The sequence below is a fragment of the Antedon mediterranea genome, chromosome 5 (genome assembly GCF_964355755.1).
Source record: "Antedon mediterranea chromosome 5, ecAntMedi1.1, whole genome shotgun sequence".
NCBI classification, from domain to species: Eukaryota; Metazoa; Echinodermata; class Crinoidea; order Comatulida; family Antedonidae; genus Antedon; species Antedon mediterranea.
The window spans coordinates 27,468,583-27,493,912 of NC_092674.1; the positions used below are offsets into that span (position 1 = coordinate 27,468,583).

Sequence of the window (25,330 nt, forward strand, 5' to 3'; positions counted from 1 at the left end):
TACTACGTTGACAATAATGCCGATCTAATATAATCGGCTATATACAATCTTTGAATATAATACACAGTGCGAATCACATAATATTGAACTTTGGTGTGTACTCATTTAGTACGTGTTGTAAAGTTCAATGAGTATGGGACGCCGGACCGGACGCGATTTTTTTTTTCGTACATAAGTTGGGGACCCCTCATGAAACGTCACAAAATAAACATGAATAATTCATCAGTTAAATTTGTTGTTCCGTGTGCACCCAAGCGTATAGCAACAAGAAGTGATTACACAACTGCGATACGATACTTTCTACAGTAGGCCTAGAATAAGTCAATTCACGTGATTGCCTTCGCGCACTCTTCTTCACACAAAATGTGTCGAGTCGAGGCTAATCGACAGCTAGGCAAGACATTAAACTAAGTAGTAATTCATTGGACATAGCCCAAAGAAAGCTTAGACCCACAAGAATAAAGAATGTGTATAATTTGTGTACTGTATTTTTTTAATTCTGCTATTTTATTATCAAACAATATGCATGATGTACTCAAAGGAACTTAAAAAATGCGCGTATATGAACACATGAGATGGGAAGATTTGACCCACGAGAATAAAAAATGTATTTTTGTGTAATTTATTGTTTAATTTTGCTGACTTATTACTCGGATTGTGTCATACCAAAGATAACTATCTTTGGTCATACCTAACACACACACGTCACACACACCCACAGCTACTACTAGAATAGACATGGGTTTAGAGACTAATAATTAGGCATAATAGTATTAATACATAATAGTATTAATAGAAACTATAATTTTAACACGTAATTCTTTAGTAATAAATTATATTAAAAACACCATAAACTAAAGGCTGATTATTTCGACAATCCACACAAAACGCCGCTATCTTCTATGAAATCGCACGTCGCAACAACAGCGGAGATAGGCCTAGAATCGTACCGCACTTGTGTAATCACTTCTTGTTGCTATACGCTTGGGTGCACACGGAACAAGAAAATTTAACTGATGAATTATTCATGTTTATTTTGTGACGTTTCATGAGGGGGTCCGCAACTTATGTACGAAAAAAAAAATCGCGGACCGGACATGAATATATTACATACAGTAAACTACTGTTCATTTCAAATTCAACACCTAGCCAGAATCTTTGACAGAATGTCGATCTTCCAGGGCGTATACTGAACTCGTGTTTGTGTTATCGGTTTCCATACCAATCGAAGGCACGTCGCTTTTCTTCTTTGAGCAACCGAAAGCAATATAAAATGCTTTCCGGTAGCGAGCGTTGGTAACTTTATAAATTACTGGGTTAATAACCGAGTTACAGTACGTCAGCAGTCGAGCGAATAGAATGTATATTCGCCGTCCTTCTGGAGATAGAACTCGTGTGGTGCGGTGGCTGTCAAAAATTAAAATCACCGAAAATATATTGAACGGTGACATGAGGGCGAAGAATACGGTTGTGTTGATTACGAGCATAGTGGCAACTTGGTTACGCGTTTTACGGTTTATTTTAGCTCGTGGGTGACTTTCATCTTGAACGTTTCTATTTAGTTCTACGACTACTAACGAATACAAAACAGTGTTCACTATTAAAGCAACAAAGAACGGTACTGTGCGTAAAAAATCACCGTAAATGCGCGCTTTTACGTCAACGTAATTACAGACGACCCACTCATTTGGTAAACCTTCGTATTTCTCACCCTCTGGCCACGATAAACAGTACGATGATAATATGCAAAAGCAAGGTGTCATTGTCAACGCAAAACATGCAGAGACGACCCAAATGGAGATGATGACGTTACGACAGAGATTGGTACGGTCCATTTGCGCTGATTTGAACGGATAACAGATTGCATAATACCGTTCTATGGCCACTGCAGTAATAAGAAGCTCACATGTGAATAAGCAGGTGTAATTTAAAACATTGAGGGTAATACAACCAAACACAGACCTCGCCGAATGATCCTGTACCAGTTCTGACGTCATGTAAGACCATAGTTTGTCAGAAATAACAACAATGAGAAAAATCATATCACCGACTGCTAGGTTGACGAGATATGCGTTGGTCACCGTACGCATCGCGTTTACCTTACCGACGACAAACAGGAATGCAGAGTTTGTCGATAGGCCGAGTATCAATATTATGGGTAGCACGAAAACAGTGACGATCTCCTCAACTTCCATATATAGAAACGTAGCCGACATTTCTTCACTAAGATCGAAACAGTATTCACCGTCACTGTCGTTTGACGAAACTGCGTGTAGCTGTTGCGTAACTTTCTGATTTCCATCAAACCCCGCGGGCGTAAACTGTCGGATGATCTTCTTTATCAAAGTGCCGTCTGCCATTTCGGAATAATTTAGCAATGTGTTGCTGAACGTACCCTTTCAGTACTATAGGAATAAGAAAGATTTAATCAGAGAGAAAAAAAGATTGTTTAATAAACAATTCTGTAACATAAACTAGAAACATTTCTAAGATTAATCTAAGAAAATTAACAGTGGATTTTTCAATCTAATTTTGTTTCTTTTATCAATTAGTAATAATAAAAAAGTATGTAAGCAAATTAAGAGGAGCGAAATATCAGAAAGCAAAAGCTTGAGAACGACTGCTAAGAAGAAAAAAAAGGATTCGTAAAACATGAAAAAAGGCTTTGAAAAAAGTAACAAAAACAATGGAAACAGGAAAATACTAACCGATGAGGGCCAGAAGAGAAGACCAAAAAAAGAAGCAAAAGAGAGAAAAAAAAAAAGAACACATGCAGAAGAAATATCCCAACAAAGAAAAATCGTCTATTTCAAAAGACTACAAACAAAAAGCAGAAAATAGTTACCGAAATACTAAAATAACCAAACGAAGTTGATTAACAATCAACCGAAGTGAATTTACATTTTATACCAACGTCCAATGGATACAAATACAGTACCTGTACTAATATTAATGGTCAAAAATGAACACCTGTCTAAAATCAAATGTTAACTCAAGGTAAATAAATTGATAATGTATTTCTTAAAAGCATATTTTCAAATAGACGGTAAACTTACCAAAGACAGTCTTTCCCTGGCAAAGGAACTTAGAAGTTCTGAAGCCTGAACACAAACGTAGCCACCTCATATACAATTTAATAATCCTCGTTACAAACTATTTACCTACGGTGTTAATGGTTGTGCTACCTATAATAAATGTTGGTATCTAAATAATAAGTAATATCCTCATACCAGAATCACTATCAAGATTTAATATAACGGGTTTATAATTATTTATGGAATATTGGAAATCAATTTTTTGAAAGGACATCTGTGCATTAATGAATTAATTTATCAGGCTAATGTCAAGAGGCGGGCCATATCACAGCCACTTGACGCAATACAACTGGCGTCGGTTGCATCAAGGTAGACCAGGATGTCTTGTACAAACGAGACTGTATGTTATTAATGATATAAGTGGTTTACACACCTGTCGTTAACCGCTATCGGAAGTACAGAGTTTCCAGGCAGTTTTCGGTATACAGTACCACAGGACTGTAATCAAACTGTTTGCAGCAATGAAAGTACACATTTGAGTGAGAGTATTAACAATTAAAAATGAATAATGTTGCAGAAAATTATCAAAACATACTTTACTTATTGGAAAGTAGATCTGCAGAAGTAGCAAGAGAAGATAGAATAGGAGAAATTGATGAATTACATTTTTTTGCTCAAACTAGCTTAATATCGTATTTGGAAACATTTTTAGACCATTTGAGCATTTCGACAAAACTTTTTCACACAAAACATCAAAGTGTACACAATAGCTTATTATCCCATTTGGAGACGTTTTAAACCATATTGAGCATTTCGAAAAAAACTTGTTAACATAAAAACACAAAAGTGCTTAGAATAGCTTCAAATCGCATTTGGAGACGTTTTAGACCATTTTGAGCATTTCGATAGAACTTTTCACACAAAAATATCAAAGTGCTAAGAATAGCTTGAAATCGCATTTGGAGACGTTTTAAACCATTTTGTGCATTTCGATGAAAGTTGTTTACACAAATATATCAAAGTGCTTAAAATCACATTTGAAACCGTTTTAGACCATTTTGAGCATTTCCATAAAGGAAACTAAGATACGCAGGACAAATAATTAGAGGAAGCTTTGGTCCATTGTTAAAGCTTGCACTTGAGGGAAAGATCTGTGGGAAGGGTAGGGGAAGCCAAAGGTATCGTGGATGGGTGACATTAAAGAGTGGACTGGATTCATTTTATAAATAATCAGTCATTGCTTTTGAACATTGGCTATTTCAACAGCTGCAATTTAAGTGTTATATATAAGCGTGTTTTGCCAATATAATTAAGAAAAATTAAGGTATAGATACCTCGACAAAACTTAGAATTAACGAATTTGATAGATTACTTCGAGTACAAATTACGTTTACAACCGACTACGGTAAATATTTGCATGAACCGAATTAAGCTCATGTAAATAGATTACTTTAATTTTGGAAGGTTAATTGTGTAAAAAGGACATGTGGTCAAATTCCCAGTAGATAATAATTACGTCATTCTCGTTTGTGATGTGGTATTTCCAAATACGTCGGTTAACATAATGTCGATATACGGTCTTATGTAACCGACTAACGAATAGTTATTTATATTAGAAAATAGTTAATGAAAAAAGAAAACTTCATTTAGCCATTACGGCGCCATAAGTAAAATATTTAAACACGTTAGGTAAAGGTAATATAGTTGTCAGAATGCATTGATTATAAAACTAACAGTGTTAATCATGTAATGATTTTCTGGGAACGTGTCAATATAAATACCAGCAATGGAAGAGCATTACTTTAACTGATCAGAAGTATTACTACAAAAGTGTGTTAAATTGAAGAGCTCTTGAAATGGTCAAGATACGTATCTTAGAATTATTATTTAATTTGTTTACAAAGCGGTAAAACAAATGCCATATCGCTCCATTATACTCGTTCAAATATAGTTGCGATATCAACTAACCGACACTGATAACATTGCACCACACATAAACCAAGACATTTTGGCATAAAGGACGACAAATTTAGCTGTAAAAACCAATATACGGACAATTCTGAAATTGACATTGAAAGCAAATCAGGACTTTAAATTCGGTAACGTATACGCCGAGTGCGCAGCTATATTTTACCGGTTAATTTGTTTATTTTATGTATTCAAGATTCCCGAGTGTTTCACGAATCTATTCCATAACTTTTATAAATATCTGATTACAAGAACAGTTCTTATTCAAATAGTCCCTAAATAACCAAATGGAAGATTTCAATGAAACAGCTTTTGTGATTAACTGCCGAGAAAGTGGTTTATACGTTCAAAATGTATCTACACCTGAAACTGTGGAAAGACTTATATACACAAGAGCTGATCTAATCATCACGGGAATTGTGATGCCAATTCTCCTCGTATTTGGTTGGATCAGTAACTGGTCGTTTCTCTTCGTCGTATACCGTGTAAAATACATGCACACAATAACCAACTTATACTTGGTAAATCTTGCTGTAAGTGATGTGACGTTTTTAAGTTTTGCAATTGGGGACAAATTGTGGAGATTTGCCTCCTCTGACGTGTATCTAGACAACGTTGGCAAAGACGTTGTTGATATATGTGTAATGTATCTGTTTATGAATGCCGCTTATTTTTCTGGACAGTTCTTGATAAGTATCATAGCTGTAGATCGTTATTACGCCGTGTGTAAACCACTGCAACAGTATAAAGTAAACACCCTTACAAGAGCGGTGACCTGGATTGTTTGTAGCTGGTGTTTCGCCTTCGTTCTTGCGGCGTCGATGACTCCTGGGTACATCATACGAAAAACGGTTTGTATTCTTTGGCCAGACGATGAAAAATACGACGAATATCCACACACATATGTTTACTTCGCCACTTTATCCGACTCCGTTAAAGTTTACGTAGAAACGATTCAAACCGTACCGTTTTTTGTTAACGTAATATTCGAAACGGTATTGTACGTACTTATAATAAACGGCTTGCACTCGCGAGTATCAACGCGCGCAAGTAATGGCATTTTTGGTGGAAAACTTACAGAAATCAGGAATCAGGTAACACGTATGTTGATTATCAACGGTGTAATGTATATTCTTCTCATGTCACCTTTTCAAGTGTATTCGTTGATGACAATGGCCAGTACGTTTCGTGAGGCAAGACTTACGAGAATACAGCTAAAAATGTTCCTATCTATCGCACGTGTGCTTGTATATTCAAACGCAGTCATAAACCCAATCATATACAGTTTATCGAGCAAGCGGTATCGCAAAGCGTTTGTTAGGGCGTTTAGTTGCAGAGGCTCTAACTTTCAAGGGGGTTCATTCTGTGCGTCTGCCAGTTACAAACGTCGCGGTACGCAAGCAACCAGCGTTAGGCGAACCGATTCGATATCTCCGAATGAAAGTAGCAACAGCACCTACTTTTAAGAACTAAACATTTCCAAACTAAATTATGTAGCCTCAGAAAGCATCGTACGACGATGCCCGACGTCTTCAGATAGCGTGGCGTAGTTTTTAGGTCGTCAGGTCGTAAGGAGAACATGTTTAATTTTCTCTCGATGAGATGACTCGTCGGGCCTGGCCTCGTCGTACGACGCTGTCCGAATTGGCCTATAGTACTGTATGTATATTGAACGTGTATTCAAATTTTTAAAATCGTCCGTCGGTTTGGTCACGTTTCGGTCAAAATAATGGATTGGTAAAATAATTCACGTTAGTTTTATATAGAATATTGTAAACATACATTGTACATTTTATTCTGACATTATAGAATTGTTTTGTTCGAAATTAGTATTTAAAAATAACAGTTATATAAGAAAAATGTTTTTTTAAACAATTATAAATGTTTGACGACAAAACTCAACAGTTGAAAACACGACGACTGTAGAGTTGTTTGAGAAATTAGAACTATTAGAGATTATTAGAAAATCATTGTAGGACAGTTAAACATTTCGCATTCATGGCACATTATCCTAGAGGCATCACATTACGAATTTAAATCCAACGTCATGCATTGTAATAATTACTTGAATTACGTTTACAGAATGATAAATGTACACTTGTCCTAATAAAGTTTCTGATTAATCATCTACAACTGCATACAATTCACGATCGATTGCCAATGATTGCTATATAAAGTAAGTAATAATATATGCATTCAATTATGTGTTTTTTAGGTTTGTATCTCGTGGAAGCAGTCCTAAGCACAGGGACGAGTGGGCGAAGTGACATGTTATTACAATATAAAGCTCTGTCAACACTATGAAACTTTATGTGACAAAAAAAAAATGTGATGTGCTCATACGGACATGATGATGACATATCACTACCATATTTGGGCACAAACACTTTTTTGTCAAACTAGTTTGTTAGTGTAGACAGAGCTTTAGAATATCACATGTTGTGTTAAGAAATAGTCTTAACATCACCACAGAATGTATAGTGTAGTCAAGATATTATACTAAAACCATGGAGAAAATAAGCATGCACGTAACAAGCTACAGTCACACTTTCACATGGCACTGTTCAATTCGTTATTATTATTTAACAAAACGGCGCCGTCTTCCGTTCCGTGAAACGGAATAGATGCGAATGTATAGCTTTAGACCATAACATATTAGGCCTATTAATATTATGGGAAAGGTAACACCTTCAATTATGATTGTAACACTTTGTCAATTGTTATTACCGTGCTTCTTTTCGACCTCATTTTTAAAAAATTATGTTCGGAAGCAAAGCCGGCCGATACCAATGTTCGTGCTTATTCGCGCTTAGTAAGATTACGTGCAAAATCATATTGGACACGTACTACATGATGATTGTAATAATTATCTTGTGAAACAAAATATAAAGAATTTAACATTCCCTTCCAACTTGATCACTTTAAACGGACAATTATTCTGTTTTTATTTTACTATACTCTTGCAAATCCTGTGGATGTTACTTACCAGGACTTTTTAGAAAGAACGTGTTTAATTTACTGTATTTTATTTGTTATCGCACATCTCTGATACAGTGATAGTCAAGAACTCGGCTGGGTCGGATAACGAAGAGTATTATTATGCCACTCTCGTATCACAGATTAAACATGTTTTAACATGTTTTAATATTTAAAAATATTTCACATTTAAAAGGCCTGAGTAACATTGTTTTCGGAGTATATAAAAAAAGGCCAATCTAACTAGGGAAGAGTATTTTCCTCTTTTCAGATCTCACTACGTGTAATTGTGTACATTTTTTTTCTTCACGTATTCGACTGTATATTTGTTTGCATTAGGCTATGTTTCTATGAGTAATACCAATTTTCTATACGAAAAAAATTAACATAAATAATGCATTTTCAGGCCTATTTATTTAGGTATCAAATATAAATGTAGACATAAACAACAATATAATACTGGACCAAGTCAACATAATGCAATATTATAATCTCTGACTCGCAACAAATAACCTTATTTTACCTTATAAATATAATAATTGTTATGGGATTTCGTACAAAAACTTAATCATTATTCGAATTTTTTTTTCTGTTTTGTTTTTCTAATATTACATATTTCTAACATCTACGTAAAACGTAAACGAAACGTTAAATCGAAATTTGTATTTAAACTATTAAACATTCCTAAATAATCTTTTATTAAGAGTTCATCTTTAAACATACGTACTTCTAATTCTATTGTACTGAAACAGAATACATCATACTATCCATCCAGGTGCATTAGTCTCATTATCACAATATGGTTTTCTAATATTTTTACAATTAATCAAATGAATGTTGTACTTTGTACTCAATGATACTGAAACTAAAAGACATCGTAATGTCTATTTAATTACTACAGTACTGTAGTTATCAAAATGAGAAAATTATGGTTCCAATTAAAATGAGAATAGAATATTGTAAGTTAATAAATGAATACTATCAGTATACTGTGTATAATACTGTAGTAAAGTTAAGATAACAACAATCATTTAATTATAATACAAGTGTTTAATTTGCATAGACTTTTCCATACTACGACCACTATCCTAAATATCCAATCCATAATTCAAATAGACAGTGCGGTTTTATACTACAGTACTTTACAATTGTAACTGGTATTGGTTGTTTTAAGCAAAGGGCGCCATCAACGGCAGTGATACGACGAAAACGTGCTAATCGATTCAATGTTATAACATTTTGTTAGCAAAATGCGTCACAAACGGCAGTGATACGACGAAAACGTGCTAATCGATTCAATGCTATAACATTTGTTAGCAAAGTGCGTCACCAACGGCAGTGATTCGACGAAAACGTGCTAATCGATTCAATGCTATAACATTTGTTAGCAAAGTGCGCCACCAACAGCTGTGACACGATGTGGTAATCGATTTTATGCTACAAAAGTTGATAGCAAAGTGCGCCATCAACGGCAATATTACGATTTGCTTATCAATCAATTCGATGATACAAAAGTTGATAGCAAAGTGCGCCACCAACGGCAATGACACAATGTATTAATAGATTCGGTGGTACAAAACTTGATAGCAAGGTGCGCCGCTAATGGTAATGACACGATTCGCTAATCGATTCCATGCTACAAAGTTGATTTTTGCCAACGGCAATGACAGGATGTGCTACAAAAAAGCGACACCAACGGAAGATGTCAATTTGTTTTTGAAATGACAGTCTATAGCAAAGCAACAAACTTATTGCTACAAAAGCTATGCTAGTGATGCAAAGTGACGCGTTGTACTACAATACTTAATTACACACTACAACAATATTATAAAAGCCAAACAAACAAAGACAGTCACAATGACAACAACTCGAAAACACAACAAAAGCATGCTTATAAGTCAGAAAATATAAAAAGCAAAAATCAAACCTAAACTGTTGGGTCAGATCAACATTCTAAAGTTTGTGTTTTTAGTTAGGCTTCAGCTGGTATTCAAGTTTTTTCATTCTGTTTAAAAATCACAAGTAAATTTAAAGACTTTCACGATTGTATTAGCATATTTTAGTGACATTCAAATTTCAGCTAATAAGGCGTCTTAAATGAATGTCTAAAGCTCTGTCTACATCAGCAAACTTTATGTGACAAAAAAGTGTGATGTGCCCAAATTTGTGGTAGTGATGACATCATCATATCCATACATGTGGGCTCATTGCATGTTTTTGTAAATGAGTTTGATAGTGTAGACAGAGTTTTAAACTAAGAAAATTTAACATTGGTCTTTATTAACTGGAAAAAGGTCTTCTTAAATGAAGACATTCTTATATAGCTAGATTCAACAAAGAAGCCATCCAGTAGACAATTCAAGATCAAAAAATTAAAATATTAATATGGTTTCTCTATAATTAGTAAAAGATGTACTTACGTGTTACTAACTCTATTTACTTGGGTTTGCCTTGCCTCTTGGTTGATGGGACTTGAGGTGTACACATGGTGTAGATTTCTAGAACTTGGTGCTGGAATATCAAGACTCATTAAAGACAAATTAGCAGGTTCTTCTTCATTTTCGATCAACTCAGTTGTACTAGATACTGAAAAAAAAAACCAGTATTTATATAGATTAAAGATGTATTGTCCCCTAAATAATTATTATTATATATATATTATTATAAACATTTTCTGTTGAATATGCCATTTTAATGTCACATAATAGTTATCCACTTTGAACAAAAATTAGATCTAAAAAAAATTTATTTACCTGAAAAAACTGTAATTTAAAGCAAAAAATTGTCAAATTGGCTGCCACGCAATGGGTTTTTGGTTGAATTTAAACATTTTTTTTCCAGTTTTTAACTTTATTAAAACTGCAAAATAACCTATTCAAAGTCTGATTTAGTTAATCGTCATTTTAATTGTCAATAGGCCATTTTGTAGTTTAAATAGAAATTATTTACCAGAAAAAAGATGATAATTTCACTTCACAAAACAAAATAAACAGTTGAATTTAACCAAAAACATGTTGTCTGGCATCTGGTTTTCTTCAGATAATTTTTTTTTTCAATCCAAACTTTGGTTAAAGTGCACAACATATAGATATATATATGCAGTATATATACATAATAAATTACCAGAAACAATAAAATACAAATATGTTTTCTTTATTACAGCCTTACCATTTAAGTCCTGTACTGTTGACAACTTACGATCACCGAAGCCACCCTGGAAAGACATTTATTTATCAATTTATTACATTCATAAATACATGGTCAACAATGCACATCTAAGTATTTTTCTATTCTAAATATTTAGTATGGAGGCTATTGGCATGGTAGATAGTGACATAAATTGATTCCTATCGGCACGGTCAACTGTGAGCCTTTATTATATTGATCTATCAACACAGAGATCTAGGTGCATGGTTGGTTGTGCCGATAGAGAACTTTACATAAAGCTCTGTCTACACTATCCAACATGCAAAAAAAATGTTATGTGCTCATATATGAATACGATGAAGTCATATCACCAACACACACTTGGGCATCACTACCATATTTGGGCACATCACTTTTCAATCTAGTTTGATAGTGTAGACAGAGCTTTAGATGGACAATAAATTACATGCATGGCTGACTGTGCCATTGACTATGCCACTTCAATTTGTAAATAACCAGTTATAACCATTTCAAACCTTACCAAGGTATTTAATATAACAATTTGGTTTTCCATTAAAACGAGTCGATTCGAATTTGATCTCATTCCTTTCTCTAAGCTTTCAAACTTTTCAGTTAACTCGTCAGTATCCTTTTGTCTGTCCACCTTGAAAGCGCCTTCACCAGAGAATTTTTCCTCCAAGTTGCTGACTCTGTTTACAACGTTATTAAGTTTAGAAAACAGTACATCTGTTAGCTTCAAGCATTCACTTATTCTGTTTGTGATATTTTTTGTCTGAAATGGTAAAAAAGAAAACATGTTTAAACATTACCTGTAATTTCAGTAATTTAACTTTGGAAACTCTAGTTAAAAATGTTTAAGATTAATTTAAAAAAGAAGTTTTAATTAGGTTTGATATAACTACTAGTAGTAGTCATAATATCTTTATTTTGTCCATTAAACAAAATTAACAAAAACTTGTTTGGCGTATCATACTGTATATATACTGTAAATAAAACACTAAAAATACACAGAAAAATTGCACCAACACAGATAACAAAACCCAACAAAATTCTCTGATAACAATTGGCTAAAAATCTACTACTTTACAAATATGGTTTAGTCAAATGAAAATAAGTCAAAACAGACCTCTTCTTCGTTAGAGTAGAGTACAGTATTCTCATGTGAAAAATAATCATGATTTTGTAAGTATGGAGTATGCGGATTGGTTGATGGGAGATGACGAGTAACAAGTCCAACATTGCTTCTTATTGGCTCAATCGATATTTCATCTAAAATAAAGTTAAAAAGTTTAGTACCATGCCTTTCAACTAACAATAGATTCTGTTGACTAACAATATAACAGCAACGCCAAAAACAAACAGTTGAATTTGAAAAGCAATAGATTTTTAAAAACTACTCGTATCGAAAAACTTTTAAATTAAATCAATTTATGTTTTAAGATTACAAACCATAAATTATAACTCTTGCCTCTTGTACAAAAATGTTTTTTGAACAAGTAGTTCTCGAGAAAATGAAATTTTAGTTTACTTGTTACTTTAAGACTGCTTGCCGGATTTTGAAAAATTCTGTCCTATCTTTAACACTAGCACTGCAGGTCTGAAAAGTATACTAAAAAGTGGTCCAGAATTGGGACCGTGTTCCCATAATTTAATGGAATGGTCCTTGACCACTTATCTATCTGTACTGTATATTCATTTTTGAGTGATCCTGCTAACAAACAAACATGATCGATTACATATACCTCCTTGGCGGAGGTAAATAAATTCTCCTAAATCCAACATTTAATATTCATGATTAATAATTATCCCTGACAAAAGAATAATTTTTATTTAAGAGCTTGGTATATTTTTTTAGCTGTTTAACTTTATCGTTTTTCTTTTTGCTTATTTTATTTGTAGATCCAGTCACTGATGTCATTTTTCAGTAATTTTTTGCTTTTGGATTGATGATTAATGATCAAATATTTCTTATGAAAATATCAACAATTGAAACACACTAATCAGAAATAACTACAAAATACAAAACATTTAATTATATATTTGTTTAATGAAGTTAATTTTGGGTTTTTTTTATACAAAAAGCAAAATATAAATCAATATTATCTAATTAAATTTTAGGATATTGAGAGAGTAAACAAAAGGAGATGGAGTAACAAATAGACAGCAAATGATTCAAGCTGAAAGCACTATTGTTCTGATCCTGTCAGAGATAGTCAGTTCATGAATTAAAGCTATTGTTAATAATTATATTCAAATGATGAATTTGGCAACAAAAGATGAGTGATAAGGGATCATGTACCTTGTTCAGACATGGAGCAAAAAACGGTTTATTTTAGTCTACTAAATGATACTGTACTTAAATGACAATTAAAAACCTCCTCTCCACTTTCATTGGGGTGCTAAATGAATAATTTTTATTTCTTGAACATTTTTAAATAAGCCTACAGTAATAATCCTCATGTTTGTATTTTGACCATCTGCAAGACATCACAATGTACAGTAAGACCATACAGATTTATCTCTATGGTAAGAAAGCTGTTTGAAATGAATATACAGTATTTTAACTACAGTATTTAATTTTATTTCATTTATTTTCTCTCAGATATACATACAAAAAAAAAAACAATAGATAGAGAGACAAGATTCCCATTATTATATTAATCCAAAGGCAGATTACTGAAAAAATGACAATGCTGTGGGTATCAGTGGCTGGATCTCAATGGAGATACAAAAAAAAAAAGCGAAAAGCTATTAATCAAAACGATATTTAGTAAAACCGCCATAAAAGTTAGCAATTATTATTATTATTATTATTATTACTGTTATTCTTATTACAGCATTATAGATATCAAATGAATTTAACAAATTATGATCAAACGTTTTTCCATCACTAAAGTTACAATTATAATAATTAGTGAAGAGTGAAATTGACAAGCAACAACCCAATTTCTTCTTGAAAATGTCAATATAAGTCCGAACTTAATACAATACTTTACTAATACTAATAATCTAATATAGTGTGTATTTTGATCATCTGCTAAGTACCCTAAGACACGCATGTACAGTAAGACCATATACTGTAGATAAAAGATACTAGAGAAGCACCTACGTCTTACAGGTTTAAGCTAGGGGCTAAGACTTATTTACCAATACGTATGAAACTGGCAATATGTGCACATGGGTGTCCTGTTGTCGCTGCTGTAAATGTCGACCAACTTAGTTTAATCTTAAATAATACAAATTTATAAATTACTATTATAGTTAAATATTTATTATAATGTTATAAACTTTTTTACTCATTGTGCCATTTGGGATTGGACAGTCCTAGAGGTGTTTACCACCTGTTGGTCCCATCCTTCACTGAATCTACTCTGTTCTTTTTATATGTTTTGTCTTTTTCTTTGTATGTACATTTTTGTGAGAATTTGAATAAAAGTAAGACTACAGTACAGTAAGCTGTTTTAAACAACAACCGAACACAATATCTGCAGCACAACATACAGTCCATGATGTTAGTAAGTAATTTCTATGGTAAGACTATTTTCTAAAGCTTTATTTATCAAAGTACTTCTTTGGCCGTATTCATCATGTTTTCCTTAAATTGTTAGTATTTCAAGTTTGACTAATCAAAATGCAATACATGTAAAAACAACGATTTTAAAATTGTTTGAAAAAGAAAAGAATAAAATATATAATTGAAAATAAAAACATAAAATGAAACATGTGAAGGCAGTACTCAATAAATATTTAATTATTTTCCTTTTTCACTTTTAGATAGGAGTGTTTCCTTTAGCCCAACTAAGTGTGAATGGTGAATATGACCAATGTTCATTTGGTGAGGAAAGCAGGCCTAACCCTTGTACTCATAAAGATGACAGCTAGTAAAATATGAAATGTAGAAATAAGATGAGATTGGCATTCCAAACAGCGAAATCAGACATCACTTCAGAGTTGTGCTATTAAAACAAACAAGAGATCCACTTACCCTCCTTGTGGTCCAACGGTTGTTGTGGCGGTATAACACAAAGTTCCTTAAATCGGTCAACGTTTGGCCTATGATCAACAACATCTTCACTATGTCTATACTCTGAAGACAACATCATATTCACAGACTGTGTTCTCGGCTCAGGTGCTATGGCCATAGCCTGTGATGCCAGATTAGCGTCATCCGACTCTGGTAAAGCCGGTGGTGAAAGAATTTCAACGGAACCATGAAATGAAGCTGCTGCCCCCATGGATGTTGCACTACTGGTCTTTTTTGTCTTTGCTTTGGAAAAATAAGATTATTTGATACATGTTTAAAAATGTTGTTGTAATAGTATTTATCTGGCAATACTTATTCTCTTTTTACTTCTTACTTCAACATGAATTAAACTGGTTAAATATTTTAAAGCATAAATTAAAGCTGTTCAACAGTTGGAAAATCTATTTATTTAATAATAACCTTCCGAATAACTTCTGCAACAAATTCTACTTTTGACTCATGATATAAATTTCATTAGCTGAATTATATGGGAGTATGTTTCCATAAAAAATGACCGGGGTAATAATGTGCAGCATATTGAGAGCTTGCTTATAATATTTGCTATAAGAATGAACTATTGCTATTAACAGTATAATCTAGTTGTTCTTGTAGTGGAAAAATATTAATAAAAGGGTAGTGAGTTTTTTTTTTTCAGAAAAATAGTTTTGCCCAGTGTAAAAATAGGCTTTACATTTTGATTTACGTATTAACACTTGTTTTTTGGCTTGAACCATCTTAATAACGTCTCGCATCATTATGAGTTTGTGTTCTGCATATCCTTGTCGAAGGAACATTTCTTTTGAAATTATGGGTTTGTAGTTGAAAATATCACGAAGAACCTACAAAATAATACAATTGAATATCTTCACTTTAACCAATTACCAAAATGGAATTGTGTATTGCCTCTCGTTATTTGTAGTCAGTGTTATGCTATGAATAAGATTATATTTTTCATGTTTAAGCTTGGTGACCACTTTGACGCAAAGCAACAGCGTCATGATTGGTCACGTTACTTGCACTGCGCTTACACCATTGCACCGTTGGTTGCAGAGTTTTAAGCTCTGTCTACACTATCAAAGTAGTTTGACAAAAAGTGTGATGTGTGCAAATATGGTAGTGATATTCCCAAATATAGCAGTGATATGACATCATCATGTCCTTACCTTATAAACTCCATCAATGAAGCGATCATCATGTGATGGAGACAGCTGGATTTGATGAGACGTAATCAGCTGTGCGATATGTCGTGAATATTGCAATAAGACTGAACGCAATATGTCTACAAATATTTGAGGAGTACCCTTTTTTAAATCTTTTTGCCGGTTTTCTGTGAGGTTAACGTTTACAGATCGGAGAAGTGGTTGCAAGCAGCGAAAGTTATTTAATAGATCTCCAGTACTCATTTTCACAAAACAAAGTCTATTAAAAAAAACAAAATAATAATTCAAAGAATCAAACTGTTGAGTATGATATTGATTAATTGAGTAGGCTAACAATAACAGTAACATAATTTATAGCCTGCTGTGTGTTTGGCTTAACTAGTGTAGTACTACACTAGGCCTAACGGATCCGGCCTAACTAGCCTAGTAGGCCTAGAGTAGATTCTCTATAGCTAGCCTCCCAGGATATTGATCAGAATACTTATTACTAGGGTCTACTGTACTGTAGGTAGTATCTATTATTCTACTATTAGGCCTAGCCTAGGCTAAACTAGCCTAATAAGCCCTCTCAGTCAATCTAGCCTACTAGCCGGTAAACAGACGATCATGTATGTTGCATATAGGATCCTAGCTAGAGGATCATATACGATAGGATAGGGTTCCAGGACGACGATTCGGCGCGCTACCTAGACGATCGGGTCTACCATAATATAGACGAGTATTTAATTACTAATTATAATATTATACTAACTAGTGTATATCTTTTAGTCCGCTATACCTACTCTAGATTAAAGGCAAATAATTTGTCTGAATAATAATAATAGGCCTACCGAACTGAGGGCTGAGGAGGGAATTTAAGAGAGAGAGAGGAGGAGAGAGCAGCACTTTCGTCACTTTCTTTTTTTTTTAAATATACCGCCAACATTCGGGGAAAGTGCGCCACAATCATTAGACTTTGTGAACCAGACTGATCACTGGCATGTTTAGGTTTAATTATTACAAAATACTGCCCGGGCCTACAGTTAAATACATTCTTGTATTTAATATTATCAAATATAAATACTCTATTTAATCAATTAATTATATAAATCATTTTACAATATACACAGGCGTTCCAATAAAATACGTCGCCTGTGCGAGTCATGATTTATTTATGGGCCCTTTAAAAATGACGTCACATTCTCCACGCAAGCTGTCTCCACGTACCGTACGTCAAAACATTGACGAGGCAATGTTTGTTGACATTTTTTGCAAGGAAAACGTTTAATTATCATAAGTTCAGACCTACTGTTGTAGTGATGAACCTTTTCTAAAATAACAGCAAGGGTTGGTATGTAAGAATATATTGTAGATAATTGAAAATAGTATTGAAGAAACGGAGTATAGTCGAAGCGGCCATATAATAATATTTAACTAGGTTCTAGGCCAACCTTATGGAACGCCTCCTCTGCCTTCAGTTCACATTTATCATGCAGTACACACCAATCGTAATGCAGTACACACCAATCGTCATGCAGTACACACCAATCGTCATGCAGTACACACCAATCGTCATGCAGTACACACCAAACATCATGCAGTACACACCAATCGTCATGCAGTACACACCAATCGTCATGCAGTACACACCAATGGTCATGCAGTACACACCAATTGTCATGCAGTACACACCAATCGTCGTTCACATTTATCATGCAGTACACACCAATCGTCATGCAGTACACACCAATCGTCATGCAGTACACACCAATCGTCATGCAGTACACACCAATCGTCATGCAGTACACACCAATTGTCATGCAGTACACACCAATCGTCATGCAGTACACACCAATCGTCATGCAGTCAAATATTGCGTAATTTATACCGCCACCTATCGACAAAATCGAATATCACGTGAGTTTTATTAGACGGCTGTAAAACTAAGACTATTTAAACTTCTTTTATGGAATTCAATAATTGCAATGGCCTCCTAGCCGCGCCTGTGTCTCGCATAATAAATTATTGTATATATAAAAAACAGAGCATTCACAGAGATGTGTAGCGGTTAAAATAAGTACAGTATGTCAAACATAAAAGAAATCTTAGAGTCGATGGCCTAGTTTTACAGCCGTCTAATAAACGTCACGTGATATTCGATTTTGTCGATAGGTGGCGGTATAAATTACGCAATATTTCACTGCATGACGATTGGTGTGTACTGCATGACGATTGGTGTGTACTGCATGACAATTGGTGTGTACTGCATGACCATTGGTGTGTACTGCATGATGTTTGGTGTGTACTGCATGACGATTGGTGTGTACTGCATGATGTTTGGTGTGTACTGCATGACGATTGGTGTGTACTGCATGACCATTGGTGTGTACTGCATGACGATTGGTGTGTACTGCATGACCATTGGTGTGTACTGCATGATAAATGTGAACGACGATTGGTGTGTACTGCATGACCATTGGTGTGTACTGCATGACCATTGGTGTGTACTGCATGACCATTGGTGTGTACTGCATGACCATTGGTGTGTACTGCATGACCATTGTGAACTGAAGGCAGAGGAGGCGTTCCATACAACCTAGGCCTACTTACAATACAAGCCTGCTTTTCTCTCACTCAGTAGAAGAGAGACTGTCTTTTCTCTCAGGAGCTAGGCTACACAGGGTAGAGAGAGGGCTATGTATTTTAGAGGGCAGACCCACCTATATAAACGTACAGGCATGACTAGGCTTTACTAATATAATTAGCCAGACCTGTCATTTGGGTGGACACAATTGGTTCTCTGTGGGCATAATTAAACAAATACAATCTACCTACTAGTCTAGTACTGTAGTATAGTATTACTACTATATTCCTTCCTTACTACCTAGTGGTAGAGAGTAGAAGCCTGTTACTATGTCATGTCTTTTTTAATGTCACCACTATACTGTATTATACAAAATGTTAGTGTTATAGTCTATAACATTAACATTTAGTTATACTCGCATTCACAATGTTGATCTTCTTATAATAAGACTAAGAGTCAAATGTTATTGTTTTTAATACAATTTTATGTTGTGACATGTAGCCTACAGTAGTACTAACAAAGTTCATATGTAAACATATTGAAAACATCCTTTAAAAAAACACATTTTTCATTCCAGATATGAGAGTTAAAAAACTTGGAAATGGGTCAATCTCTACGACGCATGAACAGAAACCAGTCCCCAAATGGTGTCAACAAATATAAAAGATTGAAACGGAATTTCCCACTTTCAAACCTCAAGGAAACATTTCCAGACCTTTCGGAGCTGCCGCCAGAGATCGGCCTTGCAGTGCTATCAAACCTAAATGCAACTGATCTTTGCCTTGCTGCCTGTGTGAATGAATTTTGGCAGGAACTAGCCAACGATCAGCTGTTATGGCAAGGGTAAGATACTTATGGGCAGTGGCAGATCCAAGATTTGAAATAGGGATTGGAGGGCCTCAGTCGTTTGTAAATATTCAAAAATGAAGTGCTATAAATCTACAGAAACCTAAAGCTCTGTCTACACCATCAAACTTTATGTGACAAAAAAATGTGATGTACCCATGATGTTTGAGAACATCACACTTGTTTGATAGTGTAGACAGAGCTATTATTTGCATTTTAACCCTCTTGGATTACGTCAAAAAATAGCATCACACTGCACAAATCTATCATAACAATGCTTTCAGTAAATATATTTCATTAAAGATAAAACCTAAAAACATGACAAATGAAGATTAATAAAATCAAACTTAAATAGGCCATTTTGTAGTTTTAACCAAGTCAATCACTTCTGTAGAAGTTGTTCACTTGTAGCTGGCTATTTTGTCTGTTTGTTCCCCTAAAGTTTTTTTTACAGGTAAATAATTTAATAATAAATCCAATTTTTGGTCAAAGTGAATAACTATTATGTGACATTAAACTATTTACCAATATACTTCTGTTTCTGTAAAAGATTAAATATTGTAGATACAGTAGACGATAATTTGTTAAATAGATGATTATTACATGACTATGAGTCTATTGTTTCCAGCAAACAACATCATAGATGAAAGAGTATGAACAGATGAGTAAAATTGTTGAAATGAAATAATTTAAAAACTAAACCTTTTTATTTTTGTAGACTGTGCCGTGCTACATGGGGCTGCGTTAGTGCTTATGAGCAAGATCGTACAGATGAGCCTGGGTTCTCGTGGAAAGGACTTTACTTGCAACTAGATGAAGCCAGTTTATCATTTTCTGCAGATGCACAACTAGTAAGCATATTGACTTAATCTCTGTCTACACTATCAAACTTTATGTGACAAAAAAATGAAATGTGCACATATCACTACCATATTTGGGTATATCACTACCATATTTGGGTATATCACTACCATATTTGCGTATATCACACTACAGTAGTTTGATAGTGTACAGTAGACAGAGCTTTAGAAGTAGTAATGTTACCACTAACTATTATAATGTTACAAATAGTAACAAACCTAAGTTTGTATACCTGCCAGAGTCAAAGAGGATTGCCTTGTAATCAGTGTACAAGACCTTCCAAGTCTCCCGGAGTCTTGGTAGGCATCGCAGGTGTTTCCCAACATCACAAAAAAAAAATATCCCAATTGTTTCTAAATTTACCTGTTGAGCTTTACCACTATGAAACACCGGTTCTCGTCAGATCATCGAAGTTAAGAGACGTTGGGCCTGGTTAGAGCTTGGATGGGAGACCATCTGGGAATACCAGGTGCTGTATATGGAGCTGGAGTCCCATTAGGCATTTTAAATCAGCATTGCTGACCCTTATGGCAGCCCCTGCATCTAGTATCTGTCTGGATGAGAGAAGCGCTTGATCAATGTTAGGACCAATCAAAGTGCTCTCTTTGTATCAAACATGTTAGTGGCGGTAATTATCGCTGTTGGTTTCGATTAAAGGTTTAAAATAAAGGCAAAAACTGTGTTTGTGATGTTTTTTAACTAAAAAAATGCTGATATCTATGATTGTTAATATAGCGCCCTCTATGCTTAATGTATGAAAACAAAGATCTTAGATCAAAATATATTGATAGCACTCTCTATGGTTTGGCTATGCTTTTGTAACTGTTCCTTTCTCTGTTTCTCCTTCCCACATTTTCTTTTTTTCTATATTACAATATTTTAATGTATGTACTAACAATAACCACGTTTGTATTTAGGGTTTAGATTATTTATTTCGACACAACCTTGTTGACAACAACCCCTTGGCAATCGCTCAATTTATTCATACTACAAATACCTTACACCATTGGCAAGTTCGTAAGTTCCTCCAAAAAAGGTAAGGTTTGTTTTTACCTAGTTCTGGTGGTGGAACAAGTCTTCTCGGATAAGGACTATAATATAAACCGTAGGTCCAATGTACACAGTTATGTCCACTTTCAAGAACCTAGTCTGTTATTCAAGACGAGTAGGGGTTACCCCGGTGAACTGGTTCACAAAATAGTCCCTGTATCAGGGGGATTAATACCTACAGTATCTGATATGACAGTGGTTTATTTACTCTTGGTAATTTTTGGCCACATGTGCCTAAAGACATAACAATAAAATCATTTGAAATATATTTGTTTTTTTCAGGAGTGATGTTTTAGAAGAACTAGTGGGCCTTGATAACTATGCAAACCATTTTCTACCGAATGCATTGCGCACATTTTTTTCTCATGTGGAAACTCCCAACGAAAGAGGCCCTTATCTTCAGACGTTGATTGAAATGTTTGCAAAGAAGTTTATTAGCTGCAATAAAGATTGCAAGCTAACTGTTGGTAAGTGTAATGCATAGGTTGTGAGGTGTTTTCCTGAATGATCGCATGATTGAAACGGTACTGGGTATTTTCAACTAGCGTTCATGTTCCCAACTAATCATCCATGATGAAGAAGTCTGTAACTATAGAATGGACCAGAGACCTGACTTTCTTTGACGTTTAAATTATAGGAGTTTTGAATTATTTTTTAGTTGTCACCCTCTATGATACAATGAACAACTTTTTCTAGACTTAAGTAAAAAGAATGCTTGAATATTTGTAATTTATGTTGATTATCCTACCCAAACTTTATTATTACTTTTCTCGAAATGTATTATAAATATGATTATTTAAATTTTGAAATAAGGAATTAGGTAAACCCAAGCTTCATATATTTGTTATAATATGGTACATTCTTTTTTTTTAAAAAAACAAAAACTTAAAAATACACAAATTTAATATTTGTTTCGTTTCTTTTTTTACAGAAACAATTTCTGTTCTGTGTTATTCGCTGATATTGCTGTCAGTCGACCTTACCAGTCCGAAGGTGAAAAACAAGATGTCAAAACGGGAGTTTATTCGCAATCTTCGTCAAGCTACGCAGATTGACGACGAATTTTCAGGTCACCTCTACGACAACATTTACTTAGTGGGGCACATTGCTCCACAAAAGTGGTGAATATCTCACTCTAAAAATGTCCTACCGATTATGATGGTCATTATTTCGATCAAATTTTGCATTTTTTAAATACTTTTTGCACATAATTGATTGTGAAATTATAATAATCTGATAGGTTTTACATAGATGCATAGAATTTGTGTGAAAATTATAAAGTACAGTGTAAATATTATATTCAATATATTTATGAAGAAATTTTATATTATGTTGAACAAGGTATCAATGAAAACACAAAAATAATAAAATCTTAATTGTATTCAAAATCAAACACCTTTACGCTTTCTATTTTTCAACTAAGTGATGAATCAAAGTAAATATCCAAAAATATTTAATTTAAAGTTTAAATTTTAAAATTATTTGTACGTTTGTGTGTGAATATCCACAAACCTGTAGTTGATTAATATAAAGCTCTGTTTACACTATCAAATTAGTTTGACAAAAAAAGGTGTGATCTGCCCAAATATGGTAGCGATATGACATCATAGTGTCCATATGTATGTGGATACATCACATTTTTTTGTCACATACAGTTTGATAATAGTGTAAACAGACCTTGAAGATAGTCTACTACACTCTCTATTTTATAACATTTACACATTCTTATTATGAATAAGGCGTACAGATAGCCTAGATACTATTTATATCAGATGTTTACTGTAGTTACAGCACTATCGATAACGAATTGTGTGAATGTACAGGTACACATAATATAATGTTTAGTATTATTTATTAGTGTAAGAAAGTAGGCCTAAATAAAAACATTGATTCAAAATTGGTTGAAATAAACTCGCATCTAAGCTTTGAATTCCGGATGAAAAATCCTTATATAAAGCTCTGTCTACACTATCAAACTTTATGTGACAAAAAATGTGATATTATATATCCCATATTTGGGAATATCATTACCATATTTCGGCACATCACACTTTTTTGTCGAACTAGAAAGTGTAGACAAAGCTTTAGAAACTGTTCTTCAGCAGTTACATTATAACGATGTGTTGACGCGCACGTACTGTTTTTATCAGAGTTTGAACGCGCGCGTTATATATTTGTGATCCTTTATAAATAGAACTGATAACAAAAATTCTGATTTTGTTGTCTTAGGTTATTACGAAAAGTTGTTTTTTATTTTTATATTTATTTTCAGAAATTGTGTATATTGATTATAGGAAATATCTATAAACAAAAATAATAGTACTGTACTTTAAAAGTGTGTTATATGAACTTTGATAATAAGAATACCTTTACCATTTGCTATTGTAAAGTGAACCTAACTTATTATAATTATTTTAGACCTTCACTATTAAGACCATTGGAACGCAACGCAAGGACGTACGTACGCCCAGCACAAGCTATTGTTGACCAATGACAAGCGACAGATAAAATAATCCATCTCTTGTGATTGGTCAAATTACTTGCGTTACGATTACATCCTTGCGTCGTAAGTGGGAACCACGCCTTTGTTCGGCACAATAGTGCATTAAAATATACCAAGTTATATAAGCCATTTTTAAAGTTTTATATCGTGGTAAATTACAATGGTGTGTTATATGCCTATTTCATTTAAGGAACGAAAAATTGGTTCGTATTAATGTAATATTTCTTTTTTTATTATTCTGAAAGTGATAACAGTTTTTATTAATGTAAATGTGTTTGTTTTATGCAATATATGTTTAATATCAGCAAAATGTGCCAAATTTTAATTAATTGTTAAGCATTTCTTCAGTATTACTTTAAATATGGTTCTTCTTTGCGCCTCGTAGTTTCATTACAGCTCTCATAACAATCTTTTAACATTCTGTGGATCATTCACACTTTCTGTTTTTATCACTGTTTTGTTGTTTTTATTTTAAATAATCCCTTCTTGGTGGAAAGGAAGGCCTACTGTTTGCCTGCTCTCCAAAAAAAATATATAATAAATGCATGAATTGTTTATTTAGGCCTAAAATTGTTAAGTTGCTCTAGCATGAAACTTCGGGATTTTATTTCTTAAGAATACAATCTTAGATTTTCTTACGTCATAGTAAAAAAACATTGTTATACTTCTCTTATATAATTAATTTTACACAATTTCTTTTGCATGTACCGATCGCTATGTGAGCTTGTCGAATTCTCAATGCCTTCGTTTGTATGAAAGAACTATATTGTAGGTAAATATGATAGCAGGGAAGAGTGAACTTACACTCTTCCCTGGTAAATGGGCTGGTAAATAGCAAGTATATATATTATATATGATGATGCAATATACATATAAAATAATATTACGAATAATGTAGTAAATTTATTAGTCGTTGTGTGTAATGTTATTTTGTAGGCCTGAAAATAACCACAGGATATAGGCTATAACCAAAAACCCCAAACAACAGGTTTTGTTTTAGTTTCAGTCTATTCAAATAGTACAATTGGCACCTGTGGGAAGCCATAGCATGCAATTCTACGTAAATGTATTATTAATTTGGAAAAACTACAAACAAGAACCATAATATTGTTGTCCCTCTGAATTTGTAAAAATATTTTGAACCATAATGGATGAACCATAATTTTTAGGGATAAC

At 33.7% G+C, this 25,330-nt stretch overlaps 4 protein-coding genes across 5 annotated transcripts; 2 read left to right on the forward strand and 2 right to left on the reverse strand.

The window, feature by feature from the left end:
* Window positions 1-1,145: 1,145 nt before the first annotated feature.
* LOC140049881 (thyrotropin-releasing hormone receptor-like) lies at window positions 1,146-2,360 on the reverse strand. Its single transcript, XM_072094833.1, has one exon. It carries the CDS (start codon window positions 2,358-2,360, stop codon window positions 1,146-1,148), a length of 1,215 nt encoding a protein of 404 aa, XP_071950934.1.
* A 2,930-nt stretch (window positions 2,361-5,290) lies between these two features.
* Window positions 5,291-6,469, forward strand: LOC140049882 (thyrotropin-releasing hormone receptor-like). The gene has a single exon (XM_072094834.1). It carries the CDS (start codon window positions 5,291-5,293, stop codon window positions 6,467-6,469), a length of 1,179 nt encoding a protein of 392 aa, XP_071950935.1.
* A 1,870-nt stretch (window positions 6,470-8,339) lies between these two features.
* LOC140049335 (uncharacterized) lies at window positions 8,340-17,217 on the reverse strand. The gene is made up of 9 exons (XM_072094207.1): window positions 17,162-17,217; window positions 16,335-16,590; window positions 15,863-16,010; window positions 15,133-15,414; window positions 12,274-12,416; window positions 11,668-11,919; window positions 11,148-11,193; window positions 10,400-10,565; window positions 8,340-9,984 (listed from the first exon to the last, which is right to left on the reverse strand). Exons 2-9 carry the CDS (start codon window positions 16,572-16,574, stop codon window positions 9,948-9,950), a joined length of 1,314 nt encoding a protein of 437 aa, XP_071950308.1. The 5' UTR covers window positions 16,575-16,590; window positions 17,162-17,217; the 3' UTR covers window positions 8,340-9,947.
* A 304-nt stretch (window positions 17,218-17,521) lies between these two features.
* LOC140050191 (F-box only protein 8-like) lies at window positions 17,522-25,058 on the forward strand. Of its 2 annotated transcripts, none has more exons than XM_072095274.1 (6): window positions 17,522-17,661; window positions 19,472-19,737; window positions 20,459-20,591; window positions 21,519-21,637; window positions 21,934-22,118; window positions 22,583-25,057. In XM_072095274.1, exons 2-6 carry the CDS (start codon window positions 19,496-19,498, stop codon window positions 22,774-22,776), a joined length of 873 nt encoding a protein of 290 aa, XP_071951375.1. In that variant the 5' UTR covers window positions 17,522-17,661; window positions 19,472-19,495; the 3' UTR covers window positions 22,777-25,057. The 2 variants fall into 2 exon arrangements, with proteins under 2 accessions (XP_071951375.1, XP_071951376.1); XM_072095275.1 differs by having other exon boundaries at window positions 17,529-17,665; window positions 22,583-25,058.
* Window positions 25,059-25,330: the final 272 nt, after the last annotated feature.

What these genes read in the sequence shown, in the direction of transcription:
- LOC140049881 (XM_072094833.1), bottom strand. Translation starts at nt 2,360, where the DNA reads ATGGCAGACGGCACTTTGATAAAGAAGATCATCCGACAGTTTACGCCC.
- LOC140049882 (XM_072094834.1), top strand. Translation starts at nt 5,291, where the DNA reads ATGGAAGATTTCAATGAAACAGCTTTTGTGATTAACTGCCGAGAAAGT.
- LOC140049335 (XM_072094207.1), bottom strand. Translation starts at nt 16,574, where the DNA reads ATGAGTACTGGAGATCTATTAAATAACTTTCGCTGCTTGCAACCACTT. An exon ending in GTTAATACGTAAATCAAAAT is followed by an intron (nt 15,415 to 15,862) that starts GTAAAGCCTATT and finishes ATTTTTCCAAAG; the next exon opens with CAAAGACAAAAAAGACCAGT. An exon ending in TCTACTCTAACGAAGAAGAG is followed by an intron (nt 11,920 to 12,273) that starts GTCTGTTTTGAC and finishes TTACCATTTCAG; the next exon opens with ACAAAAAATATCACAAACAG.
- LOC140050191 (XM_072095274.1), top strand. Translation starts at nt 19,496, where the DNA reads ATGGGTCAATCTCTACGACGCATGAACAGAAACCAGTCCCCAAATGGT. An exon ending in TTTCTGCAGATGCACAACTA is followed by an intron (nt 20,592 to 21,518) that starts GTAAGCATATTG and finishes GTTTGTATTTAG; the next exon opens with GGTTTAGATTATTTATTTCG. An exon ending in CGTAAGTTCCTCCAAAAAAG is followed by an intron (nt 21,638 to 21,933) that starts GTAAGGTTTGTT and finishes TGTTTTTTTCAG; the next exon opens with GAGTGATGTTTTAGAAGAAC.